The sequence below is a fragment of the Eretmochelys imbricata genome, chromosome 2 (assembly GCF_965152235.1).
Source record: "Eretmochelys imbricata isolate rEreImb1 chromosome 2, rEreImb1.hap1, whole genome shotgun sequence".
NCBI classification, from domain to species: domain Eukaryota; kingdom Metazoa; phylum Chordata; order Testudines; family Cheloniidae; genus Eretmochelys; species Eretmochelys imbricata.
The window spans coordinates 95,139-117,685 of NC_135573.1; the positions used below are offsets into that span (position 1 = coordinate 95,139).

The window sequence follows — 22,547 nt, forward strand, 5'->3', positions numbered from 1 at the left end:
TGGGCAAATGGGTCACTTCCGCTTCTTGCAGGATGTGAGCGCCCGTCGCTGGGGCAGCTGATTGCGTCACTTCCGGTCTAAATAGCGTCAGAGCGACACCGCCCAACCCGCACTGGTGCGCTTCCGTCCTCCGCAGCCCAGATATGGGATGGTTCTGGGCTCAGCCTAGCCCCCATCAATCCACCCTCCTCGTAGCACCCCGGCCCGCCGCGGCCAGCCCTACTCCCCAGCCCACCCGTCTTCCTCGGAGAGGGAGCGCAGAACCTATGGGGCCCGCGTTTTCCCGTGCCCCCCGCACAGAACCATGCAGGAGAAACGTGCTGGGGGACACGCGCCGCTTTCCCCGCAGCCCAGGCAGCGCGTCTGTTCCAGCGGGCCTGCCCTGGGAGCAGCCCCAGAGACGGGGGAGAGGGGGCCTCCGGGCGTGCCTGCGTGATCAGCGGGGTAGGCTGGGCGAACGTGGGTGCCAACGCGAGAGCGACCCTGTCCCGCTCTCTTCCGACTGCAGCTTCCTGGCCTGTAAGGGTTGGGATTTTTATCGTGGACGAGGCAGGCTAGTGGCACAAACGTGGCAGCAGCCTGACTGGGTAGTAAAATTGTTAAAGTTGCTGTTGATGGTTTCAGAGGAGCAGCTGTGTTAGTCTGTATCTGCAAAAAGAAAAGGAGGACTTGTGGCACCTTAGAGACTAACAAATTTATTTGAGCATAAGCTTTCTTGATGATTAGTTGATCTCATTCTCTGGGGCAGAGAGGTAGCAGCAGGCCTGTTGTTCATTAACATAGGTGTGCACCCAGGGAATTTTTTTTTTTTTTTTTTTAAGGCACACACATTGAATATTCAATCATAAAGCACATTATTTTTATTCATCAAACAAACTAAAGAAAATAAAAATTTAAAAAAAATAAGTTTAGTTAACAACTAAACTTTACTTAAAAAATACAAACTTAAAAAATGAGACACAAAATACAATTTTTTGCTGTAGTGATAACCAGGTGTATACAAAGATACAGTGAATTTTCATGATCAGATAATGAGCTAATTCAAATTGACCAAAACAGATTAAGGTTTCTTCCTGTCCTAGAGAATGAGACGTCACTCACCAGGTGTTACGGACTTAAATTCCTCAATCACATTATTGTAATTAACTGACGAAGCCAATTCTTGTTCAATGTACAAAATCATGAGTGAGTTGAGGTGCTGTTGGGACATTGTACTTCTTAGTTTGTTTTTTACATGTGCTAGTTTCAAAAAGGCTCTTTCACATGAACAGCTTGTAACAGGTAAGACTGCAAAGCATTGAATAGATTTGTAAAAGGCCTGGAACATGGAAGACTGATCTGATTCCTTTAGCCAATCAAGCCGCTCTCTGGTGGTGTTCGTAGTGCTAACTTTAGGAACAGATCTGTCATAACCCCGAAGCAATCTGACTTCAGCTTCCAACTCATCCAAGGACACTTTAAATTTGTTGGCAACGATTCTCATATCGTCCCTGCCAATGTCTAAGCTCAGCAGTTTTCCCATTGCAGTCACAATTTTACAAGTCTCCTGTTCAAATCGCTGGTCCATGCCAGTAATCGTTGAGTCTAGGAGTGGGGAAAATGAAGTTATTCTCTCCTGCCCCCTTTGGTATCAAAGTGATGCTGGGACTCAAATGTGTCATCAATACGAGTGGATGTTTTTCTCTTCTTAACTGGAGGAATCGATATATTCTCTACACATTTTCACACTGGCATTGAAAATAGATTGAAAATATTCTGGGCCACTTCTCATCGCAGCCAAAGAGTTACACAAGCTTTTCACCCCTGTCATTGCAGTAAGTTGAGATCTGGAGCTTGAAGAGCCTTACTCACTTTTACCACCATCTGGAGAATAGGGTGCATCACGTGAAGGGCAAAGATGAACTTGAATGAATTTAGTTCATGGATAAGGCCCCTGGCTTTTATATTAGCATCAGCAAGGTGAGTTTTTTCTATAGTTTCTTGTAAAATAATGGAGTAGTTTTGTTTTACAGCAGCCACTGCTTCTGCTCTGCATGCCCATCCTGTGTCTGACAGGGACTTCAAAGTCTTCAACGGGGATCCTACTTCTTGTGAAATCTTTTCCATTACTGCATGTCACACAAGAATCCCCTCCATGAAGGCATAAAGAGTTTGAGTAACACCAAAAAAAACAGTTCTGTTTTGTTTACTTGAAGTGCATGCATCTACTAGGATGAGGTTCGAGCAATGCACATAGAGTATTTCACAGTTTCTTTCTTTACATTTCATTTGGATTCCCACAGTATATCCAGACATAGTAAATGTGCCATCAAAACAGACAGACATCACTGATGACCAATCAATTTTAAGAATGCCAAGGATGTCATTTAACTGGTCAAAAATAGACTAAGCATTGACTGTTAATAGTCTCTGAATAGACACAAAATGTTCAACTGGACTATGTTTTTCATTGTCAAAATACCGTACCACAATGGACATCTGTTCATGGTGTCCAGAGTCAGTAGTGTCGGTGGCAATTATTGAGACCATTTTTCCATTTAGTGAAGACACAATCTTTTGTTGCACAACATTGTGCAAGGCTACAATTATATCATTTTGGATGCACTTACTCAGATAGGTAGCGTTTTGAGGAGATTGTTGCACATGCTTTGCCATTATGGGATCATATTTTTGGAGCATATTGACAAGATTTAGAAATAAACCTCTCAAAACTGTCAGCTTTTTCATTGTGATCCCTGAATGGTCTTCCACCTTTCACCAAACACAGAACAATGTCAATTAGTTGCTCCATTACACTTTGGTTATGGCACCGTTGTTCTTCTTGTTTAGACAGAAAAACCTGCTTGCCCTCATCCAACAGTACATCAATAGGTTTCCCTTCATTAAAACTTGACCATGAAGAACAGCTCAACACAAGATTTTGACAGTTGGTGGTTTTTAAAACATTCGTTAGTCCTATGCCAGTTTCTGAATCCCTTATCAATAAATGCTGAATCAGTGTGACCTTTGTTTGCTGCATCATTAGAGGAGAAGAAATGGCAGTAAAAGCAAAACGCTGTGTCCTTTGATGGGCTATATTCTAACCACCTATACTTTTCATACCAATCGGACTAAAAACTTCTTTGTTTATTCCCTATTTTACTTCTAGGAAACATGCTGGTCTCCATATTGGAAAAGAAGATTGAAGGTCTGGAGCAACAGATAACGACCCTGTGTTGCATACGAGAAACTGAGGATTTTCTGGACAAAAGTCAGGATATGCTTCTACGGGCACAAAGCTCTAAAGATTTAGAGCAGGTTGCACAGCGGAGCCAAGAGGCCAGTGAAGAAGCTTGGCAATATGTGACCTCCAGAAGAAGGGGGAATGTCTGGGTTCCAGCAATGCTGACACAAGTAACTAACCGCTTTCAAGTTCTCTCCACAGGTACCTTTGCAGAGAGTGGACCAGATGATGTGTCTGGGGGGAGAAAGCAGAAGGAGACTCCGCTGGTTGGAAGGTATGAGATGCACTGTCCTGAGATGAGGGGTTCCTCGACCATTACTCCCAAGAGAAGAAGGAGGCAGGTGGTGGTGGTTGGGGACTCTCTCCTCCGGGGGACTGAGTGATCTATCTGCCGCCCTAACCGGGGAAACCGAGAAGTCTGCTGCTTGCCAGGGGATAAGATTCGCAATGTGACAGAGAGACTGCAGAGATTCATCAAGCCCTCGGATCGCTACCCCTTCCTGCTTCTCCACGTGGGCACCAATGATACTGCCAAGAATGACCTTGAGTGGATCACTGCGGACTACGTGGCTCTGGGAAGAAGGATAAAGGAGTTTGAGGCGCAAGTGGTGTTCTCGTCCATCCTCTCCGTGGAAGGAAAAGGCCGGGGCAGGGACCGTTGAATCGTGGAAGTCAACGAATGGCTACGCAGGTGGTGTCGGAGAGAAGGCTTTGGATTCTTTGACCATGGGATGGTGTTCCATGAAGGAGGAGTGCTGGGCAGAGATGGGCTCCATCTTACGAAGAGAGGGAAGAGCATCTTTGCCAGCAGGCTGGCTAACCTAGTGAGGAGGGCTTTAAACTAGGTTCTCCGGGGGAAGGAGACCAAAGCCCTGAGGTAAGTGGGAAAGCGGGATACCGGGTGGAAACACAGGCAGGAACGTCTGGGAGGGGAGGGCTCCTGCCTCATACTGAGAATAAGGGGCGATCAACAGGTTATATCAAGTGCTTATATACGAATGCACAAAGCCTTGGAAACAAGCAGGGAAAACTGGAGGTCCTGGTGACGTCAAGGAATTATGACGTGATTGGAATAACAGAGACTTGGTGGGATAACTCACATGACTGGAGTACTGTCATGGATGGTTATAAACTGTTCAGGAAGGACATGCAGGGCAGAAAAGGTGGGGGAGTAGCACTGTATGTAAGGGAGCAGTATGACTGCTCAGAGCTCCGGTACAAAACTGCAGAAAAACCTGAGTGTCTCTGGATTAAGTTTAGAAGTGTGAGCAACAAGAGTGATGTAGTGGTGGGAGTCTGCTATAGACCACCGGACCAGGGGGGATGAGGTGGATGAGGCTTTCTTCTGGCAACTCGCAGAAGCTACTAGATCGCACGCCCTGGTTCTCATGGGTGACTTTAATCTTCCTGATATCTGCTGGGAGAGCAATACAGCGGTGCATAGACAATCCAGGAAGTTTTTGGAAAGCATAGGGGACAATTTCCTGGTGCAAGTGCTAGAGGAGCCAACTGGGGGGGAGCTTTTCTTGACCTGCTGCTCACAAACAGGGAAGAATTAGTGGGGGAAGCAAAAGTGGACAGGAATCTGGGAGGCAGTGACCATGAGTTGGTTGAGTTCAGGATCCTGACGCAGGGAAGAAAGATAAGCAGCAGGATACGGACCCTGGACTTCAGGAAAGCAGACTTCGACTCCCTCAGGGAACGGATGGGGAGGATCCCCTGGGGGACTAACATGAAGGGGAAAGGAGTCCAGGAGATCTGGCTGTATTTCAAGGAATCCCGGTTGAGGTTACAGGGACAAACCAACCCGATGAGTCGAAAGAATAGTAAATATGGCAGGCGACCAGCTTGGCTTAACGGTGAAATCCTAGCGGATCTTAAACATAAAAAAGAAGCTCACAAGAAGTGGAAGGTTGGACATATGACCAGGGAAGAGTATAAAAATATTGCTTGGGCATGTAGGAATGAAATCAGGAGGGCCAAATCGCACCTGGAGCTGCAGCTAGCAAGAGATGTCAAGAGTAACAAGAAGGGTTTCTTCAGGTATGTTGGCAACAAGAAGTCAAGGAAAGTATGGGCCCCTTACAGAATGAGGGAGGCAACCTAGTGACAGAGAATGTGGAAAAAGCTAATGTGCTCAATGCTTTTTTTGCCTCTGTCTTCACTAACAAGGACAGCTCCCAGACTGCTGCACTGGGCATCACAACATGGGGAGTAGATGGCCAGCCCTCTGTGGAGAAAGAGGTGGTTAGGGACTATTTAGAAAAGCTGGACGTGTACAAATCCATGGGGCCGGATGAGTTGCATCCGAGAGTGCTAAAGGAATTGGCGGCTGTGATTGCAGAGCCATTGGCCATTATCTTTGAAAACTCGTGGCGAACGGGGGAAGTCCCAGATGACTGGAAAAAGGCTAATGTAGTGCCAATCTTTAAAAAAGGGAAGAAGGAGGATCCTGGGAACTACAGGCCAGTCAGCCTCACCTCAGTCCCTGGAAAAAATCATGGAGCAGGTCCTCAAGGAATCAATCCTGAAGCACTTACATGAGAGGAAAGTGATAAGGAACAGTCAGCATGAATTCACCAAGGGAAGGTCATGCCTGACTAATCTAATCGCCTTTTATGATGAGATTACTGGTTCTATGGATGAAGGGAAAGCAGTGGACGTATTGTTTCTTGACTTCAGCAAAGCTTTTGACACGGTCTCCCACAGTATTCTTGTCAGCAAGTTAAGGAAGTTAAGACCGAATGGCTAGGCAGCAGTTCTGCAGAAAAGGACCTAGGGGTTACAGTGGACGAGAAGCTGGATATGAGTCAGCAGTGTGCCCTTGTTGCCAAGAAGGCCAATGGCATTTTGGGATGTATAAGTAAGGGCATAGCGAGCAGATCGAGGGACATGATCGTTCCCCTCTATTTGACATTGATGAGGCCTCATCTGGAGTACTGTGTCCAGTTTTGGGCCCCGCACTACAAGAAGGATGTGGATAAATTGGAGAGAGTCCAGTGAAGGGCAACAAAAATGATTAGGGGACTGGAACACATGACTTATGAGGAGAGGCTGAGGGAACTGGGATTGTTTAGTCTGCAGAAGAGAAGAATGAGAGGGGATTTGATAGCTGCTTTCAGCTACCTGAAAGGAGGTTCCAAAGAGGATGGTTCTAGACTATTCTCAGTGGTAGAAGAGGACAGGACAAGGAGTAATGGTCTCAAGTTGCAGTGGGGGAGATTTAAGTTGGATATTAGGAAAAACTTTTTCACTAGGAGGGTGGTGAAACACTGGAATGCGTTACCTAGGGAGGTGGTGGAATCTCCTTCCTTAGAGGTTTTTAAGGTCAGGCTTGACAAAGCCCTGGCTGGGATGATTTAATTGGGGATTGGTCCTGCTTTGAGCAGGGGGTTGGACTAGATGACCTCCTGAGGTCCCTTTGAACCCTGATATTCTATGATTCTGTGAACGCTAACACTCTTCAGATTTAGATTGCAATTCATGTGTGTATGTTTGCTGTCTTTAAGCTGTAAATAACTCTCTTATTTCTGTTTCCTAGTTAATAATCCTTTAGATAGTTTATTACAGGATTGGCTACAGGCGTTGTTTTTGGTGTAAGATCTAGGGTACCAGTTGATCTGTGGTAAGTGACTGTCTCTTGGGACTGGAAGCAGTCTGCATATTGTGTGATTTTTGGTGTAAGTTATCATTAAGTCCAGTTTGCCTGGGTGGCAAGATAGACTGGTGAGTCTAACGGGACTGTTAGTGACTCCATGGTAAGACTACCACTGGCTTAGTAAAATCTAATTATAGAATATAATAGAACAGTTTGGGGTATCTGCCCTGTTTTTGACAGTCTGCCTTGAGGAAGGCACTCATACCCTAACCCTAAAACCTAACCCTAGACCTCAACCCCTAGTCCCAAACATTAACTCCTAACCCTAAACTTTAACCGTTATCCCAAACCCTAACATATCCCTAACACTTCTCTCTAATCCTGGCTTCTTTTGTTCTGCTCCTCATACATTTCCTACTTTCCCCCTTCCTCCAGAGTTGTAAGATAAAATTGGTTTCCCAAGGTGCAGCTACTGTTTAGCATAATATTGTCACCAAAGTGCCAGTGTTAACAGTTAAGTACCCTTCCACTGTCTTCAGTCTGGAGTGTACCTGCTGCATATCCTGTCAGCAATGTTGGATCCACATACATATAGGCTTTTCATGATACAACTTCACAATATCAACAAGAATTCATAAATTGTACAGAAAGATCCCCAGTTTGTCACACGAGGAAAGGAGAGGGATTTAGACATCTACAGTGAGACAGGGCTCCCCAGATCCCAACTCACATGGAGACACAGGGAGAGGGGCTCAGACACCCCAAGAGGGACAGGGTCCCCCAGATTACAGGATACACATGTAACCCACAACTTTTTCCAGCCCACTCCACATCATCCCTCATATTGTCCCACCCCTCCCATCCTTTCCCTTCTTATTTCCCCAAATCCCCACTCCTTCTCATCTGTATGAGCTCCCAACCCCTCTTTCTTTCCCCTACTTCCATTTCAATTTATCCTCCTTCCCTTCCTGCAGACTCAACCCCCTCTCTCTCTATTCCACCCATTTTTCCACCCCATCATCCTACCCTCCCATTGAACACTCACATGTGCAATCAATTTTATTTTCAAAAATAGTTTGAATTCCTTCTGAATTATCTTCTGTACTCAGATTACATTTCTCCAAATAAAAACAAACAAAGAAACCTTGACAGAGGCAGATGTTTACTGAAATGTTTACATTTCATTTTCAGATTCCTGCCCAGATGGCTTTCTGTTGTATCAACCAGGCAAGGCACTAACAAGCTTCAACAGGACTTTATTTTCAAAGTGGAAACCAAGCTGCTGCTGCACCCTCTGTAGCTCTCTCCCAGCCTCTCAATTCCTCCCTGTTTCCTGTCCTTTCAGACTCCCAACAGCCAGTGCTCCCACTTCTAATAATTACAATATCTAAACACCACACTTTCAAATTTCAAAGTTGCTAGAATCTGTGAACTTTATAAAATGCTATTTTTTTCAGCAGGCTGTATTTCAGGCACCCCTTACTCATATGATCCCAAAGTTGGATACCTAACCCTATGCCACACTCCCATGATGAACAGCAACTGTCAAGACAATCCCTGCAAGAATTTGTAGCAGTTAGCAAAGTCAGCCTTTAAACAGGATGGCCTTCGCAACTTTAACTATAACAGGCCTAGCTATCTAACAATAATATTTTATTACATTAATTATCAGCAGCTGCTTTGTGATAGATAGATTAGATTAGATTTCCAGTAAATTCTGGAATATACTGAGGACAATTTTTTGTTTCAGGAAGTAACCAGGGGACAGCCATTTTTGACTTGATTCGCACCAACAGAGAGGAACTGATTACAAATCTGAACATGGAAGGCAATTTAGGCAAAAGTGATCATGAAATAGTAGGTTTCAGAGTAACAGCCGTGTTAGTCTGTCTTCGCAAAAAGAAAAGGAGTACTTGTGGCACCTTAGAGACTAACCAATTTATTTGAGCACGAGCTTTCGTGAGCTACAGCTCACTTCATCGGATGCATACCGTGGAAACTGCAGAAGACATTATATACACACAGAGACCATGAAACAACACCTCCTCCCACCCCACTGTCCTGCTGGTAATAGCTTATCTAAAGTGATCATCAAGTTGGGCCATTTCCAGCACAAATCCAGGTTTTCTCACCCTTCCCCCCCACACACACACAAACTCACTCTCCTGCTGGTAATAGCTCATACAAAGTGACCACTCTCTTCACAATGTGTATGATAATCAAGGTGGGTCATTTCCTGCACAAATCCAGGTTCTCTCACTCCCTCATCCCCCTCCAAAAACCACACACACAAACTCACTCTCCTTACCAGCAGGAGAGTGAGTTGGGGGTGGGGGGGGAGGGTGAGAAAACCTGGATTTGTGCTGGAAATGGCCCAACTTGATGATCACTTTAGATAAGCTATTACCAGCAGGACAGTGGGGTGGGAGGAGGTGTTGTTTCATGGTCTCTGTGTGTATATAATGTCTTCTGCAGTTTCCACGGTATGCATCCGATGAAGTGAGCTGTAGCTCACGAAAGCTCGTGGTCAAATAAATTGGTTAGTCTCTAAGGTGCCACAAGTACTCCTTTTCTTTTCATGAAATAGTAGATTTCTTGATTCTAAAGAATGGAACGAGTGAAACCAGCAGAATAAGGACAATGGACTTCAAAAACGTAGCTATTAACAAACTCAGGGAACTGGTAGGTAAGGTCCCATGTGAGGAAAATCTAAGGGATAAAGGAATTTAGGAGAGCTGGCAGTTTCTCAAAGAGACAATATTAAAGGCAAAATTGCAGGCTATTCAGATGAGAAGGAAAGATAGAAAGCAAGAGGCCAATATAGTTCCATCAGGTGCTCTTTAATTACCTGAAAATCAAAAAGGAACACTATAAAAAGTGAAAATATGGACGAAGAAGGAGTACAAAAAGCAAAACACAAGCATATAGGGACAAAATCAGAAAGGCTAAGGCACATTTAGCAAGGAACATAAAAGAAAATTGGAAGAGGTTTTTTAAAATATATCAGGAGCTAGAGAAAGATGAAGTAAATTGTAGGTCCTCTGCTTAGCGGGGAAGGAGCACTAATAACTGATGACCGCAAAAAGGCTGAGGTGTTTAATGCCTATATTACATTAGCCTTCACTAAAAAGGTTAATGATGACCAGATATTCAACACAATTAATATTAACAAGGGGGAAGGAACACAAGCCAAAATAGGGTAACAGCTTTAAGATTATTTAGATGTATTATAGTCAGCAGGGCCTGATGAAATTCATATTAAGGAACTAGCTGGAGCAATCTCATAACAGTTACCAATTACCTTTGTGAATTCAAGGAGCAGTCCCAGAGGACTGGAGAAGGACAACATAGTACCTATCTTTAAAAAGGGAAACAAACAGGAGCTGAGGAATTATAGACCAGTCAGCCTAACTTGAATACTTGGGAAGATACTGGAACAAATTATTAAACAATCAATTTGTAAGCACCTAGAAGATAATAGGAATACAAGGAATAGCCAGCATGCATTTGTCAAGAACAAAACATGCCAAACCAACCTAATTTCCTTCTTTGCCAAGGTTACTGTCATAGCAGATGGGCGGAAGCAATAGATGTGATATATTTTGATTTCAATAAGGCTTTTGGCACAGTCCCAGATGACATTCTCATAAGCAAATTAGGGAAATGCAGTCCAGATGAAATTACTATAAGGTGAGTGGTCAACTGGTTGAAAGATCATACTCAAATAGTAGTCATCAATGATTCATTGTCAAACTTGGAAGGCATATTGAATGGGGTCGCGCAGAGGTCATCCCTGCATCCGGTATTATTCAATATTTTCATTAATGACACATAATGGAATGGAGCAGATGTTCATAAAATTTGCAGATTACGCCAATACAGGAGGGGTTGCAAGCACTTTGAGAACAGGATTAGTATTCATAGCAACCTCAACAAATAGCAGAATTGGTCTGAAATCAACAAGATGAAAGTCAATAAAGACAAATGCAGAGTATTTCACTTAGGAAAGAAAACTCAGATGTGCAGCTACAAAATGGAGAATAACTGTCTAGGTGGGAGTACTGCTGTAAAGAATCTTGTGGTTATAGTGGATCACAAATTGAATATGAATCAACAATGTGATGCGGTTGTGAAAAAAGGCTAATATATTCTGGGGTGTCTTAACAGGAGTGTCATATGTAAGACATGGGAGGTCATTGTCCCACAGAACTTGGCACTGGTGAGGCTCAGCTGAAGTACTGTGTCCATTTATGGGCACCACATTTTGGGAAAGATGTGGATAAATTGGAAAGAGTCCAGAGGGGAGCAACAAAAATGATAAAAGGTTTACAGAAGTTGACCTATGAGGAAAGGTCAAAAAAACTGGGCATGTTTAGTTGTGAGAAGAGAAGACTGACAGGGAATCCAATAACAGTCTTCAAATATGTTAAGGGCTGTTATAAAGAGGACGGTAATCAGTTGTTCTCCATAAAATTCAACAAAGACAAATGTAAAGTGCCACACTTAGGGAAGAAAAAAACAAATGAACAAATACAAAATGGGGGCTAACTGACTTGGCAGCAGCACTGTGGACAAGGATCTGGGAGTTGTGGTGGATCATAACTTCAACATGAGTCAGCAATGTGATGTTGTTGCAAAAAAAACAAATCCAATTTTGGGTTACATTAACAGAGGCATAGCGTGTAAGTCCTAGGAGGTGATAGTACTGCTCTACTCGGCACTAATTAGGCCTCAGCTGGAGTAGTGTGTCCAACCTTGGTCATAGCTGTATAGAAATGATGTAGAGAAACTGGAAAGGATTCAGAGGTGAGCAACAAAGATGATCAAAAGGATGGAATGCAAGTCGTATGAGCAAAGGCTGAAGGACCTGGGTTGTTTAGTTTGGAAAAGGGGAGATTAAGGGGGAACATGATAGTCTTCAAATACTTGAAAGACTGCCATAGAAAAGATGGAGAAAAGTTGTTCTCTCTTGCAGAGGGCAGGACAAGAGGCAATGGGTTCAAACTACAGCATAGCAGATTTAGATTAAATCTCAGGAAAAACTTCCTAACTGTAAGAACAGTAGGACAGTGCCACAGACTGCCTAGGGAGGTTGTGGAAAATTCTTTACTGGAGGTTTTCAAAAGGAGTCTGGATAGCCATCTATCTGGGATGGTTTGGACACAACAATTCTGCATCTTGGCAAGGAGTTAGACTAGATGACCCATGTAATCCCTTCTAACCCTACGATTCTATGTCCACTGAAGGCAGAACCAGAAGTAACAGGCTTAATCTGCAGCAAGGGAGATTTAGGTTAGATATAAGGGAAAACATTCTAACTATAAGAATAGTTAAGCTCTGGAATAGGCTTCCAAGGAAGGCTATGGCATCTTCACCATTGGTGCTTATTAAGAACAGGTTGGACAAACACCTGTCAGGGACGGGCTCAGTTTACTGGGTCCTGACTTAATGCAGGAGGCTGGACTTGATGACTTCTTGAGATCACTTCCAGATCTACATTTCTATGATTCTCTGAGACCTGGTCTACACTACAGAGTTAGGTCAATGTAGGGCAGCGTACGTCGACCTAACTCTGTAAGCATCTACACTACAATGTTGCTCCGGCCCATGTAAGTCACCCGCTATGCCGACCTAATAACTCCACCTCCATGAGAGGCATAGCGCTTAAGTTAACATAGTTAGGTCAATGCAGTAGCAGTGTAGACACTGCATAAATTACGTTGACTTTAGTGGCCTCCAGAAGGTGTCCCACAATGATCCACCATGACCGCTCTGGTCACCATTTTGAACTCTGCTGCTGGCAGCCAGGTAAACAAGAACACACCCTGCCCCTTTTAAATTCCCTTTCTTGTTTGCTTGGCATGGAGAGTGCACATAGCAACCGCCCAACTGAGCATGCTGGCTCCATGCTGCAAACGTGCTGCTGCCTGGAGTACACAGGAGGTGGTGGATCTCCTAGGTGTGTGAGGAGAAGAGGCTGTGCAGGCACAGCTCCACTACGGCCCTAGAAAAATTGATATCTACTAGCAAATTGCTCAGGACATTGGGGAGAAGGGCGACAAGAGGGACATGCAGCAGTGCCATGTGAAAATCAAGGAGCTGCACAGGGCATACCAGAAGGCAAGGGAGGCAAACAGTCACTCTGGTGCAGAGCTGCAGACCTGCCGCTTCTACAAGGCACGGCATGCCATCCTCAGCGGTGACCCCACTCCCACCCCCAAGGGATCAATGGATACTTTGGTGAAGCTGGAGTTACAGGCCACTGTAGTGAACCCCGAAGAGGAGGAGAATCGGGGACAGGGGGATCCATTGACGCTGCAAGTCAGAACCTCTTTTTGACTCAAGCAGTCAAGCCACTCCCAGCAGTTCAGCATGGGCGAGCCTGATGCAGGGGAAGGAACTCTGGTAAGTATCCAGTTTGCTTTAATATTGCAGGGACACATCTGTTCATTTACTCTCTTTTAATCATGCCGCAAGAAGTAGTGAAATAACCAATAGAGATAGAGTTGCTATCTGCTTATCAACAGTTAGGCAGAGGGGGCCCTGCAGAACAGTTTGTTTAGGTGTACCAGGATGGCCTGTGAATCCTCTTTGGAGATCTCAAGGATGCTTTCCTGGAGGTAGTCTTCAATCCTCTGCAGAAAGTTTCTGGGAAGGGCTGCCTTATTTCTTCCGCCACAGTAGGACACTTTCCCTCACCACTCAGCAATCACTTCTGCAGACACCACTGCAGTACACAGACAAGCAGCACATAGACCTGGTCTGCAGCTGGACATATACAGGAACTGTCCCCTTTCAGCATCCCTTACCCTCAGGAGTAAGATTTCAGCTAAAGTCACCACAGCCTGTGGAAAATGGTGCCGGTATTCAGTTAAATTGCCATATCCGCATGTCCTCATGTCTGTGAACTCCCTTGCTTATTGGCCCAGCTGCCACCCCACCCTCCCAGGCCATACTCACCATAGCTGGGACTGCCATTGTGCTCTGTGAATCCCAGCAGAAGTGGGAATGTAGTGCTTGTAACTTGTGTGGATCAAGGGGAATTAATGCACTCACAATAGTACCTCTTGTTGAGGTGCCCAGGATCCCACTATTATTGGGCTTGCCGAGCCAACACACAGGACCACACAGAGACTGGAGTCTTTGGTTACGAGATTACCATTTATTGCAGCAGGGACTTAGCCAGAAGAGAAAGCAAAGCAGTACCACCCATTTACCTCTCCTACATCCCAAGGAGTGAGCGCTGAGATCCTTTTCCATTTCCCCTTTATTGTAAACATCAGCCCTCCCACTCCCCAGGTGGGCAATTCTGGTCTCGGTCTTGGCCCAATAATTGGCCTCTACAAACAGTTCCAGGAATGTGGCCTTCCACATTCAAAAGTTCTGCAGCCACTGCTCATCATCCCATACCTGCATAACAATACGATCCCAAAAGTCAGTGCTTGTTTCTCAGGCCCAGAACTGGTAGTCCACTTTGTGCAGCTGCACCGTGAATGCCAACAACCACCTTGAATTGTTTGTTTCCATGGTGCACAGCAAAGCAGCCTGCAAGGAATCATTATATTCAGTCTTGCAGCTCTGAAAATACTGCAGGATCAGTATTGCGTTGTGTTTGTAACGCTCATCACAATACTGAAGAGCAGTGTAGGATTCATGCTTCTCGTAGAGATGGCAGACAGGCTTTGAAAAGAGGCACAAAACATAATAGGATGCCCATGAAATGATGGGATGGAGAAAACTGCATCATCGGACGTTGAACCCATGTGCCCAGTCACACCTTCACCACTCAGTGCCCCCATGATGTACTGCAAACCCTTCCCACAACACCTTGTGCTACATGGTGGAGAGTTGCACAGTTGGATAGCTATCAGTGGTGCATGTTAGGGGGCTTTCCTTTCACCCCCTCCCCTGGTTCTTGTCATGCAGACAGAAAGTAGAAGACCAGAAGTCTGAAGTGCAGGCAATGCAATGTTTATTGGGGTTAGCTTCAAGCAAGCATATCCATAGCTCTTACTCCACAGAGCCTTGTTTCCCTCCCCACCTCTTTAGCAGGCATAAATATACCTCTAGTACACACCCTTAGTCTCACCTTTACAATTTAGGGTCATGTTCCGTTTTGGGGTGTCATGAGTCTGAGGTCTTTGTCCCACCTCTTTTGTATCCAATGGGAGGGATAAGGACCGAGGTTGTATTTCAGTCAGGGACAGGCATTTCTTTGGCCTTAGTAAAAACAATGAGGAGTTCTTGTGGCATCTTAGAGACTAACAAATTTATTTGGGCATAAGCTTTCACAGGCTAAAACCCACTTCATCAGAATTCATCAAAAAAAAAAAACACTTCAAAAACAGACTCCAACAAGAAACTGCAGAACTGGAATTAATTTGCAAACTGGACACCATCAAATTAGGCCTGAATAAAGCCTGGAAGTGGATGGGTCACTACAAAAACTAATTTCCCCCTGCTGAGACTCACACCTTCTTGTTGAGTATTTGAAATGGGCCACCTTGATTATATTGGCCTCATTAGAACTACAAAAAGGATTTCCACCCCTTCTTGTCAACTGTTGAGAGTAGCCCACTTCCACTTTAATTTAATTGGCTCATTAGCACTAACCGCCCACTTGGTAAGGCAACTCCCATCTTTTCATATGCTGTGTATTTATACCTCTCTACTGTATTTTCCACTCCATGCATCTGATGAAGTGGGTTTTAGCCCATGAAAGCTTATGCCCAAATAAATTTGTTAGTCTCTAAGATGCCACAAGGACTCGTCATTGTTTTTGCTGATACAGACTAATATGGCTACCACTCTGAAACCTTTGGCTTTAGTGTTTTATACATTCCCTGCCCCCAACCCTCTTCCAACTGGTTGCTTGATCTTGCCTTGAGATGGGGCCGGTTTTGTTCAATATCTTCATAAATGATCTGGAGGATGGTGTGGATTGCACTCTCAGCAAATTTGCGGACGATACTAAACTGGGAGGAGTGGTAGATACGCTGGAGGGGAGGGATAGGATACAGAAGGACCTAGACAAATTGGAGGATTGGGCCAAAAGAAATCTGATGAGGTTCAATAAGGATAAGTGCAGGATCCTGCACTTAGGACGGAAGAATCCAATGCACCGCTACAGACTAGGGACCGAATGGCTAGGCAGCAGTTCTGCGGAAAAGGACCTAGGGGTGACAGTGGACGAGAAGCTGGATATGAGTCAGCAGTGTGCCCTTGTTGCCAAGAAGGCCAATGGCATTTTGGGATGTATACGTAGGGGCATAGCGAGCAGATCGAGGGACGTGATAGTCCCCCTCTATTCGACATTGGTGAGGCCTCATCTGGAGTACTGTGTCCAGTTTTGGGCCCCACACTACAAGAAGGATGTGGATAAATTGGAGAGAGTCCAGCGAAGGGCAACAAAAATGATTAGGGGTCTAGAACACATGACTTATGAGGAGAGGCTGAGGGAGCTGGGATTGTTTAGCCTGCAGAAGAGAAGAATGAGGGGGGATTTGATAGCTGCTTTCAAGTACCTGAAAGGGGGTTCCAAAGAGGATGGCTCTAGACTGTTCTCAATGGTAGCAGATGACAGAACGAGGAGTAATGGCCTCAAGTTGCAGTGGGGGAGGTTTAGATTGGATATTAGGAAAAACTTTTTCACTAAGAGGGTGGTGAAACACTGGAATGCGTTGCCTAGGGAGGTGGTGGAATCTCCTTCCTTGGAAGTTTTTAAGGTCAGGCTTGACAAAGCCCTGGCTGGGATGATTTAACTGGGAATTGGTCCTGCTTCGAGCAGGGGGTTGGACTAGATGACCTTCAGGGGTCCCTTCCAACCCTGATATTCTATGATTCAAAGCAGGACCAATCCCCAATTTTTGCCCCATGTCCCTAAATGGCCCCCTCAAGGATTGAACTCACAACCCTTGGTTTAGCAGGCCAATGCTCAAACCACTGAGCTATCCCTCCCCCATATCAAAAATCAAATGGGCAAATGAAACGCAAAATTCTATCTCAGGTGGATATACAGGCCTGAATTCTACATTGTCACTAGCTCTAACAGTGCACTGCTCTCTGCATCGATGCAAGTGCTGCTAGTGAGGATGCGCACCAACACAAGGAGCGTAGTGTGGACATGCAAAATTGACTTAATTATTGTGGAAGCTGTATGTCGTAACATAGGTCAACTTAATTTTGTTGTGTAGACATAGCCTGAGTCTATATCCACGTACCCAGTACAGGATAATACTGAAAGGGAGACATTTTAGTAAGGATGGAGGGAAGGGACTCTACACATCCAACTGCAGCAGAGGAGGTTCAGAGGTGTAAAATAGCTCATTCATCTCACTTAAATATTCTCATCTGAATGAGAACACCACATGTAGATGAATATATTCTAAAACACTAGCTAGGAGACACATGAATGGCTCCATTCATATCAGTGTGTGTTCCTTTCCTTCCTCCCCAGTGCTGAAGACCCTGTGATACACATCAAACATGCCCATTCTAAACACCTGACCCCCAGTCCCAGCCGTGTGTTCTTGGTGCATGATTTCAGCATACCTGTTCTCAGCTCAAAGAAGCAGGGTTTCCACAGAGAAACCCAGAGAAGCAGGATTTCCCCAGATCCTGGCTTACATGGGGAGGGGGGCAGAGAGAGGGGCTCAGACACCCTCAGAGGAGCAGGGACTCCCAGATCCTAGAACACATGAGACGGTACAGAGGAGACTCAGACTCTGCCCCCTCACAGGGGGCAGGGCTTCATAGAATATCAGGGTTGGAAGGGACCTCAGGAGGTCATCTAGTCTGACCCCCTGCACAAAGCAGGACCAATCCCCAACTAAATCATCCCAGCCAGGGCTTTGTCAAGCCGGACCTTAAAAATATCTAAGGAAGGAGATTCCACCACCTCCCGAGGTAATGCATTCCAGTGTTTCACCACCCTCCTAGTGAAAAAGTTTCCTAATATCCAACCTAAACATCCCCCACTGCAACTTGAGACCATTATTCCTCGTTCTGTCATCCGCTACCACTGAGAACAGTCTAGACCCATCCTCTTTGGAACCCCCTTTCAGGTAGCTGAAAGCAGCTATCAAATCCCCCCTCATTCTTCTCTTCCACAGACTAAACAATCCCAGTTCCCTCAGCCTCTCCTCATAAATCATATGCTCCAATTCCCTAATCATTTTTGTTGCCCTCCACTGGAGGTTTCCCAATTTTTCCACATCCTTCTTGTAGTGTGGGGCCCAAAACTGGTCACAGTACTCCAGATGAGGCCTCACCAATGTCAAATAGAGGGGAATGATCACGTCCCTCGATCTGCTGGCAATGCTCCTATGTATACATCCCAAAATGCCATTGGCCTTCAGGCAACAAGGGCACACTTGGGTCATTCAGTCCTTCATTCAAAGCTTCAGTGTAGCAAAGCTCCTCCAGAGGTAAGAAGCAGGATTGAAGACAAGATGGAGGAGCTGCAGCAGCTTTTTATAATCTCTTGACATGTGGTCTTTCTTTCTTTGTTCCAATGACAAGCTGTCCATCACATGGCCTGGAAACACCTCAGAGTTCTGTCCATAGGCATATCCCTGCATACCTTGCTGAGTCACAAGGAGTGTCTGTCTTCTCTCAGTGGGTCAGTTGTATAGTTGATGGTCCTTAATGGGCCATCAAGCAGGCTAGGCAGAGCTGACATCAACTTGTCTAGGGTGTCACCCAGAAGCATAGCATAAGTTTGAAATACAGACAGTATTGAACCAATATTCATAACTTCAACTACAAAAATGATACACACATATACACAGCATAATCATAACCAGCAAACCATAACCTTATCTTAGGCACGTTATTTGACCCCCTTTATACAAGATTTGGTACCACTACAGGACCTTGGTTGTAGCAATGTTCTATATGGTCCCAGTTCAAGTCAATAACTTCACACCATACTATGCACATTTATGCTGCAAATTTCAAAGCAATTCAAGTAACTGTGAAGATTTTAGATTACTTAGAAACTGGTTTTATCTTATCTATAAGAGACCCAGCAGTCTGCCATAATATATATATATTTTAATTAAGAGGAAGGCTAGGTAGGGCAGCTAACAAAATTTCAGAAAAAGACATTTTAATGCTCAGGCCATAAGGCAGTTTCCTGGTAGATAGCATAGATATAAGGTCCTAAACCGGACATATGCATCAGTCACTAGCTGTGTCTCCCTTACTTTGCCCCATCTCAGGCCAGCACAATACAATCAGGGTAGTACCCCTTATTTACTTTCACAGGAAATTCAGTTCATTTTTCACTACCCTACAAATGTGTAATGTGCTTCAGATTTTACTACTGAAAATGCATGGCTGCATTGTAGAAATTGTTGGGGAAAATGGGAGGTCTTTCTGCTAGGGAGGAGACTGCTCTGGCTTTTAGTACCAGGGGAAAAAAAACAGGAGTTTTGTTTTGTTTTTGGCAAGATAACACTTAAGCAACAGAGATTTTCCTCCCACTTTTTGGGCAAGGATCAGAGATGAGTTTAAATTTGAAGGACAGGGATTTGAACATCTCATTTCCCACTGAACCAAAACTCAAAGGCAACTACCTGTCCCACTGAACTTCTTAATTATTACTATTATATCCATCCAAAAAGGAGAAGCTCTTAGCAGGAACATCCATCTAAAATGATAACAGGACCCCAGTATTTCCCCTGTATTGTAACAAATGCCCTTGTTTGACTCTTACCATCCTCCTGCATTACAATGAGATAATGTCATCTTTGTAAATAGGTACATAAAAATATAACATTATCCACCACACTGCATTTAATATCCATGTTGGACCCTTATATCTCCATGTCTTTCAGTCACTTATATAAGCACTTAGCAATGTTGAGATTTAAAATATTATTAGGCTTCAATGTTAACACCCCATTGAGACTAATGGTTTATATAGACAGCTGTCATTGCACACAAGTCAGGTTTTGAGGGTTTAATTTGCAATCATGAGAATTAGACTGGGGGTGTAAGAATGGGAGGAAGAGTTAAGATTCTCAGATATCTAGAGCATTATTATTCAGCATATTCCAACACAGACAATTATGTGGTAATTTATGCACCTCTGTAGGTGCACTATGCACTGGGCCCTTCCCATTCATCATCATGGACACACAGCGCTTGCCCTGTGATGTCATAATATTCTGTCACCTTGGATACACATGACTTTCAAGAGAGTCCAATCACACCACTGTGTTCAACTGCTTACTGCGTGGCAAAGGCCGCACAGCTGCTAACAGCCCCTAGGGGCCAGCTGTTGGAGGTTACTATCCTACTCGTTCCTGGGAGTTCAGTGACAAACTACCCAAAGGTTTATTAAGAGCTCAGGAGTGGGAGAGAAGGTAGAACAATTGAGGTCAGAGATTTTCAGACATATGCTTCAGACCTTTGGGGGCTCCCTTGGTGCTCTGAAGCCTGGGGCCTTACTTCCTTCACATGCCTGGAAGCATTCTAGTTCTCAGTGACTCCCTTCCTTTCCACACACAGGGAATTTGACCCTTAGAGTATTTCATGTATCCTCCCATACTCACACAGTTCTGCCAAAGTCCCTCAGTCCTGGCCCACAGCCCCTCTGCTATTCCAGCCCTGGGCTCCCTATCATGCTGCTCAGCCTATGCCCCTCTGTTATTCCAATCATACTCTCCCCAAGTCATCTCTCTCCTGATATCTCTCAGTACTGCTATTCTAGTCCTGGCTACACACTCTGTCCTCCCTCCCCCTCCCCCCAGCTCCTCCACCCCAAATTCATCCTGAATAAGAGACCAAGCATGAAAAATTTCAGGCCAACCAGTTAAAGTCTGCCAACATTTCAATCAGTTAAAAACAGGAGATTTATGACTAGAAGGGTTAGCTAACCTTAAAATATGTGTTCGTAGTTCTTCACCTACAATATATAACCTCCCATGCTGTTGTATTTTGCTAGTACCCCTGGCACCCCAGCACTGAACATGGCATCCAAGAAAGAGAAGCCAGAACAAAAAGCTGAAGATTTTGGAAAAAGTAAGCAAGGAGCAAACAGAAAGGAAGATGATATATCCAAGGCAAGGAGCAGCACAGAACCGTTTGTCAAAGAGAGGGAGCAATATCTGGAGAAGGAATATAAGATCCTGACTGAGCATGTGCACATGTACATGAAGCGAGTAGAGCACTTCCTGTGGGAGAATGAGTTCCTAGATAAGGAGGCCCAGAAGATTCGGGAGGACAGCAAAGCCTACATGACCTATATAAGCAAACATACTCAGAAACACCAAAATGATATCATTACACTAAACAACCAGAACCACTTCGATCTGGCAGAGGTCCGAAAGCAGAAGGAAGAATTGATCTCACAGTACACAGCTAAAGAGAAGGAAGTGAGGAACCAATTGATGGAGATGGAGACAAAGTATTCTCTTATGAAGAAGGAGGTTGAAGACTTGCAGCCCTTCAAGGATCTTCAGTTGGAACAGCTGAGCAGAATCAAGGAGCTGGAGAAAGAACTGCTGGTCACAAAAATCCAGCACTCAGAGCAAATGCACAAGGTCAAGAGCAGATTCCTGCAAGTAAAAGCTAAATATGAGCTGGACTCTCATCAGAAGGTTCAGTCTCTGGCCAAGAGAGCTGAAGAGGAAGCTGTACGCAGTCTAATCCAGCACACCAAGCAGGTGAAAGCAGAGAATTGGCGACTGCGCCATGAACTGCTCAGCCTCATCCGACGCTCACACATCCTCAAAACCTTCAAGCTTCAACTAAGAGAGCAGCAACAGCAACTCCTCCGGGAGTACCATTATAGCCAAGACCTCACACGCATGCGCCATTGGTTAAATAAAGCAGCATAGGGCTCAAACAATGAGGTCAACAGCTTTGGCAGCTCCCTCAAAAGCATCACATCAGCCAAGATCAGACACATCCCTACTTCCCTCACTAGTGCCAAATCATAAAGTGAAGGTTAAATTCAACTTTCATAGTTAAGTGACATTTGAAAGTGCAATCCCTTTTCTCCACAATATAAGTAACTAAAATTTCCCTCTCTGGAGACAGACTATGATGATCAATAAATTGATGCTTTCCTACCAGCAGATAATATTCTTGATTAAAAAAAGACAGGGGAGGGAATGGAGAGAAGAACAATAAAAAATAAGTAAAAAAAGTAAGAAGTTCTTGAGTGCAGATACTAGTTTCTGAGGGTATGATTGATCTCATGATCAGCTAATATTATGGTCAGGTCTTCAGCCCCACTCTAATTCCTCTGCATTACTTTGGCGGTATAAAGAAGTTGTAAAGATGGACTCTCTGGCCAGATGAGGAATCCTTACATAGCACAGAACAGACATATCTGAAAGAATATTTTGTGGCTACTGCTGGAACATGTAGTCATTCCATGCTGTGTTTGTACACACTGCAGACTTGAACTGTTGAAAGTCTGCTATCCCCATCTACACCAGTTTTCCAAACCCAAGTCACTGAGGTAGAAATCCAGACAGAAACCTTAAATTATGTAATCCCAAAACCAGTGTTCAAAAGAGGGAACACAAAGAAATAAACACATGAGCAGCATGTAGGTGCACTTACGGCAGACAAATCCCTTTCACGTCACACAATGTAAGCAAAAATCAGGCTATTCAGCCTTTGGCCATAAGCTACAAATAACAATAAAAGACAATATTCATTGATTTCCCCATTTGACTGTTCCTGTTAATTGTTATCATCCCTGATCAT

At 44.5% G+C, this 22,547-nt stretch overlaps 1 protein-coding gene across 1 annotated transcript; it reads left to right on the forward strand.

Annotated features, from left to right (window-relative positions):
- The first annotated feature begins 12,962 nt into the window (after positions 1–12,962).
- On the forward strand, positions 12,963–21,943 carry CCDC166 (coiled-coil domain containing 166). Its single transcript, XM_077808789.1, has 2 exons — positions 12,963–13,226; positions 20,773–21,943. Exons 1-2 carry the CDS (start codon positions 13,207–13,209, stop codon positions 21,665–21,667), a joined length of 915 nt encoding a protein of 304 aa, XP_077664915.1. The 5' UTR covers positions 12,963–13,206; the 3' UTR covers positions 21,668–21,943.
- Positions 21,944–22,547: the final 604 nt, after the last annotated feature.

Bases quoted from the DNA above. Each gene is read 5' to 3' on its own strand.
- CCDC166 (XM_077808789.1), top strand. From the start codon at position 13,207: ATGCAGGGGAAGGAACTCTG. The intron at 13,227-20,772 runs GTAAGTATCCAG...GTATTTTGCTAG, and splicing joins ATGCAGGGGAAGGAACTCTG to TACCCCTGGCACCCCAGCAC.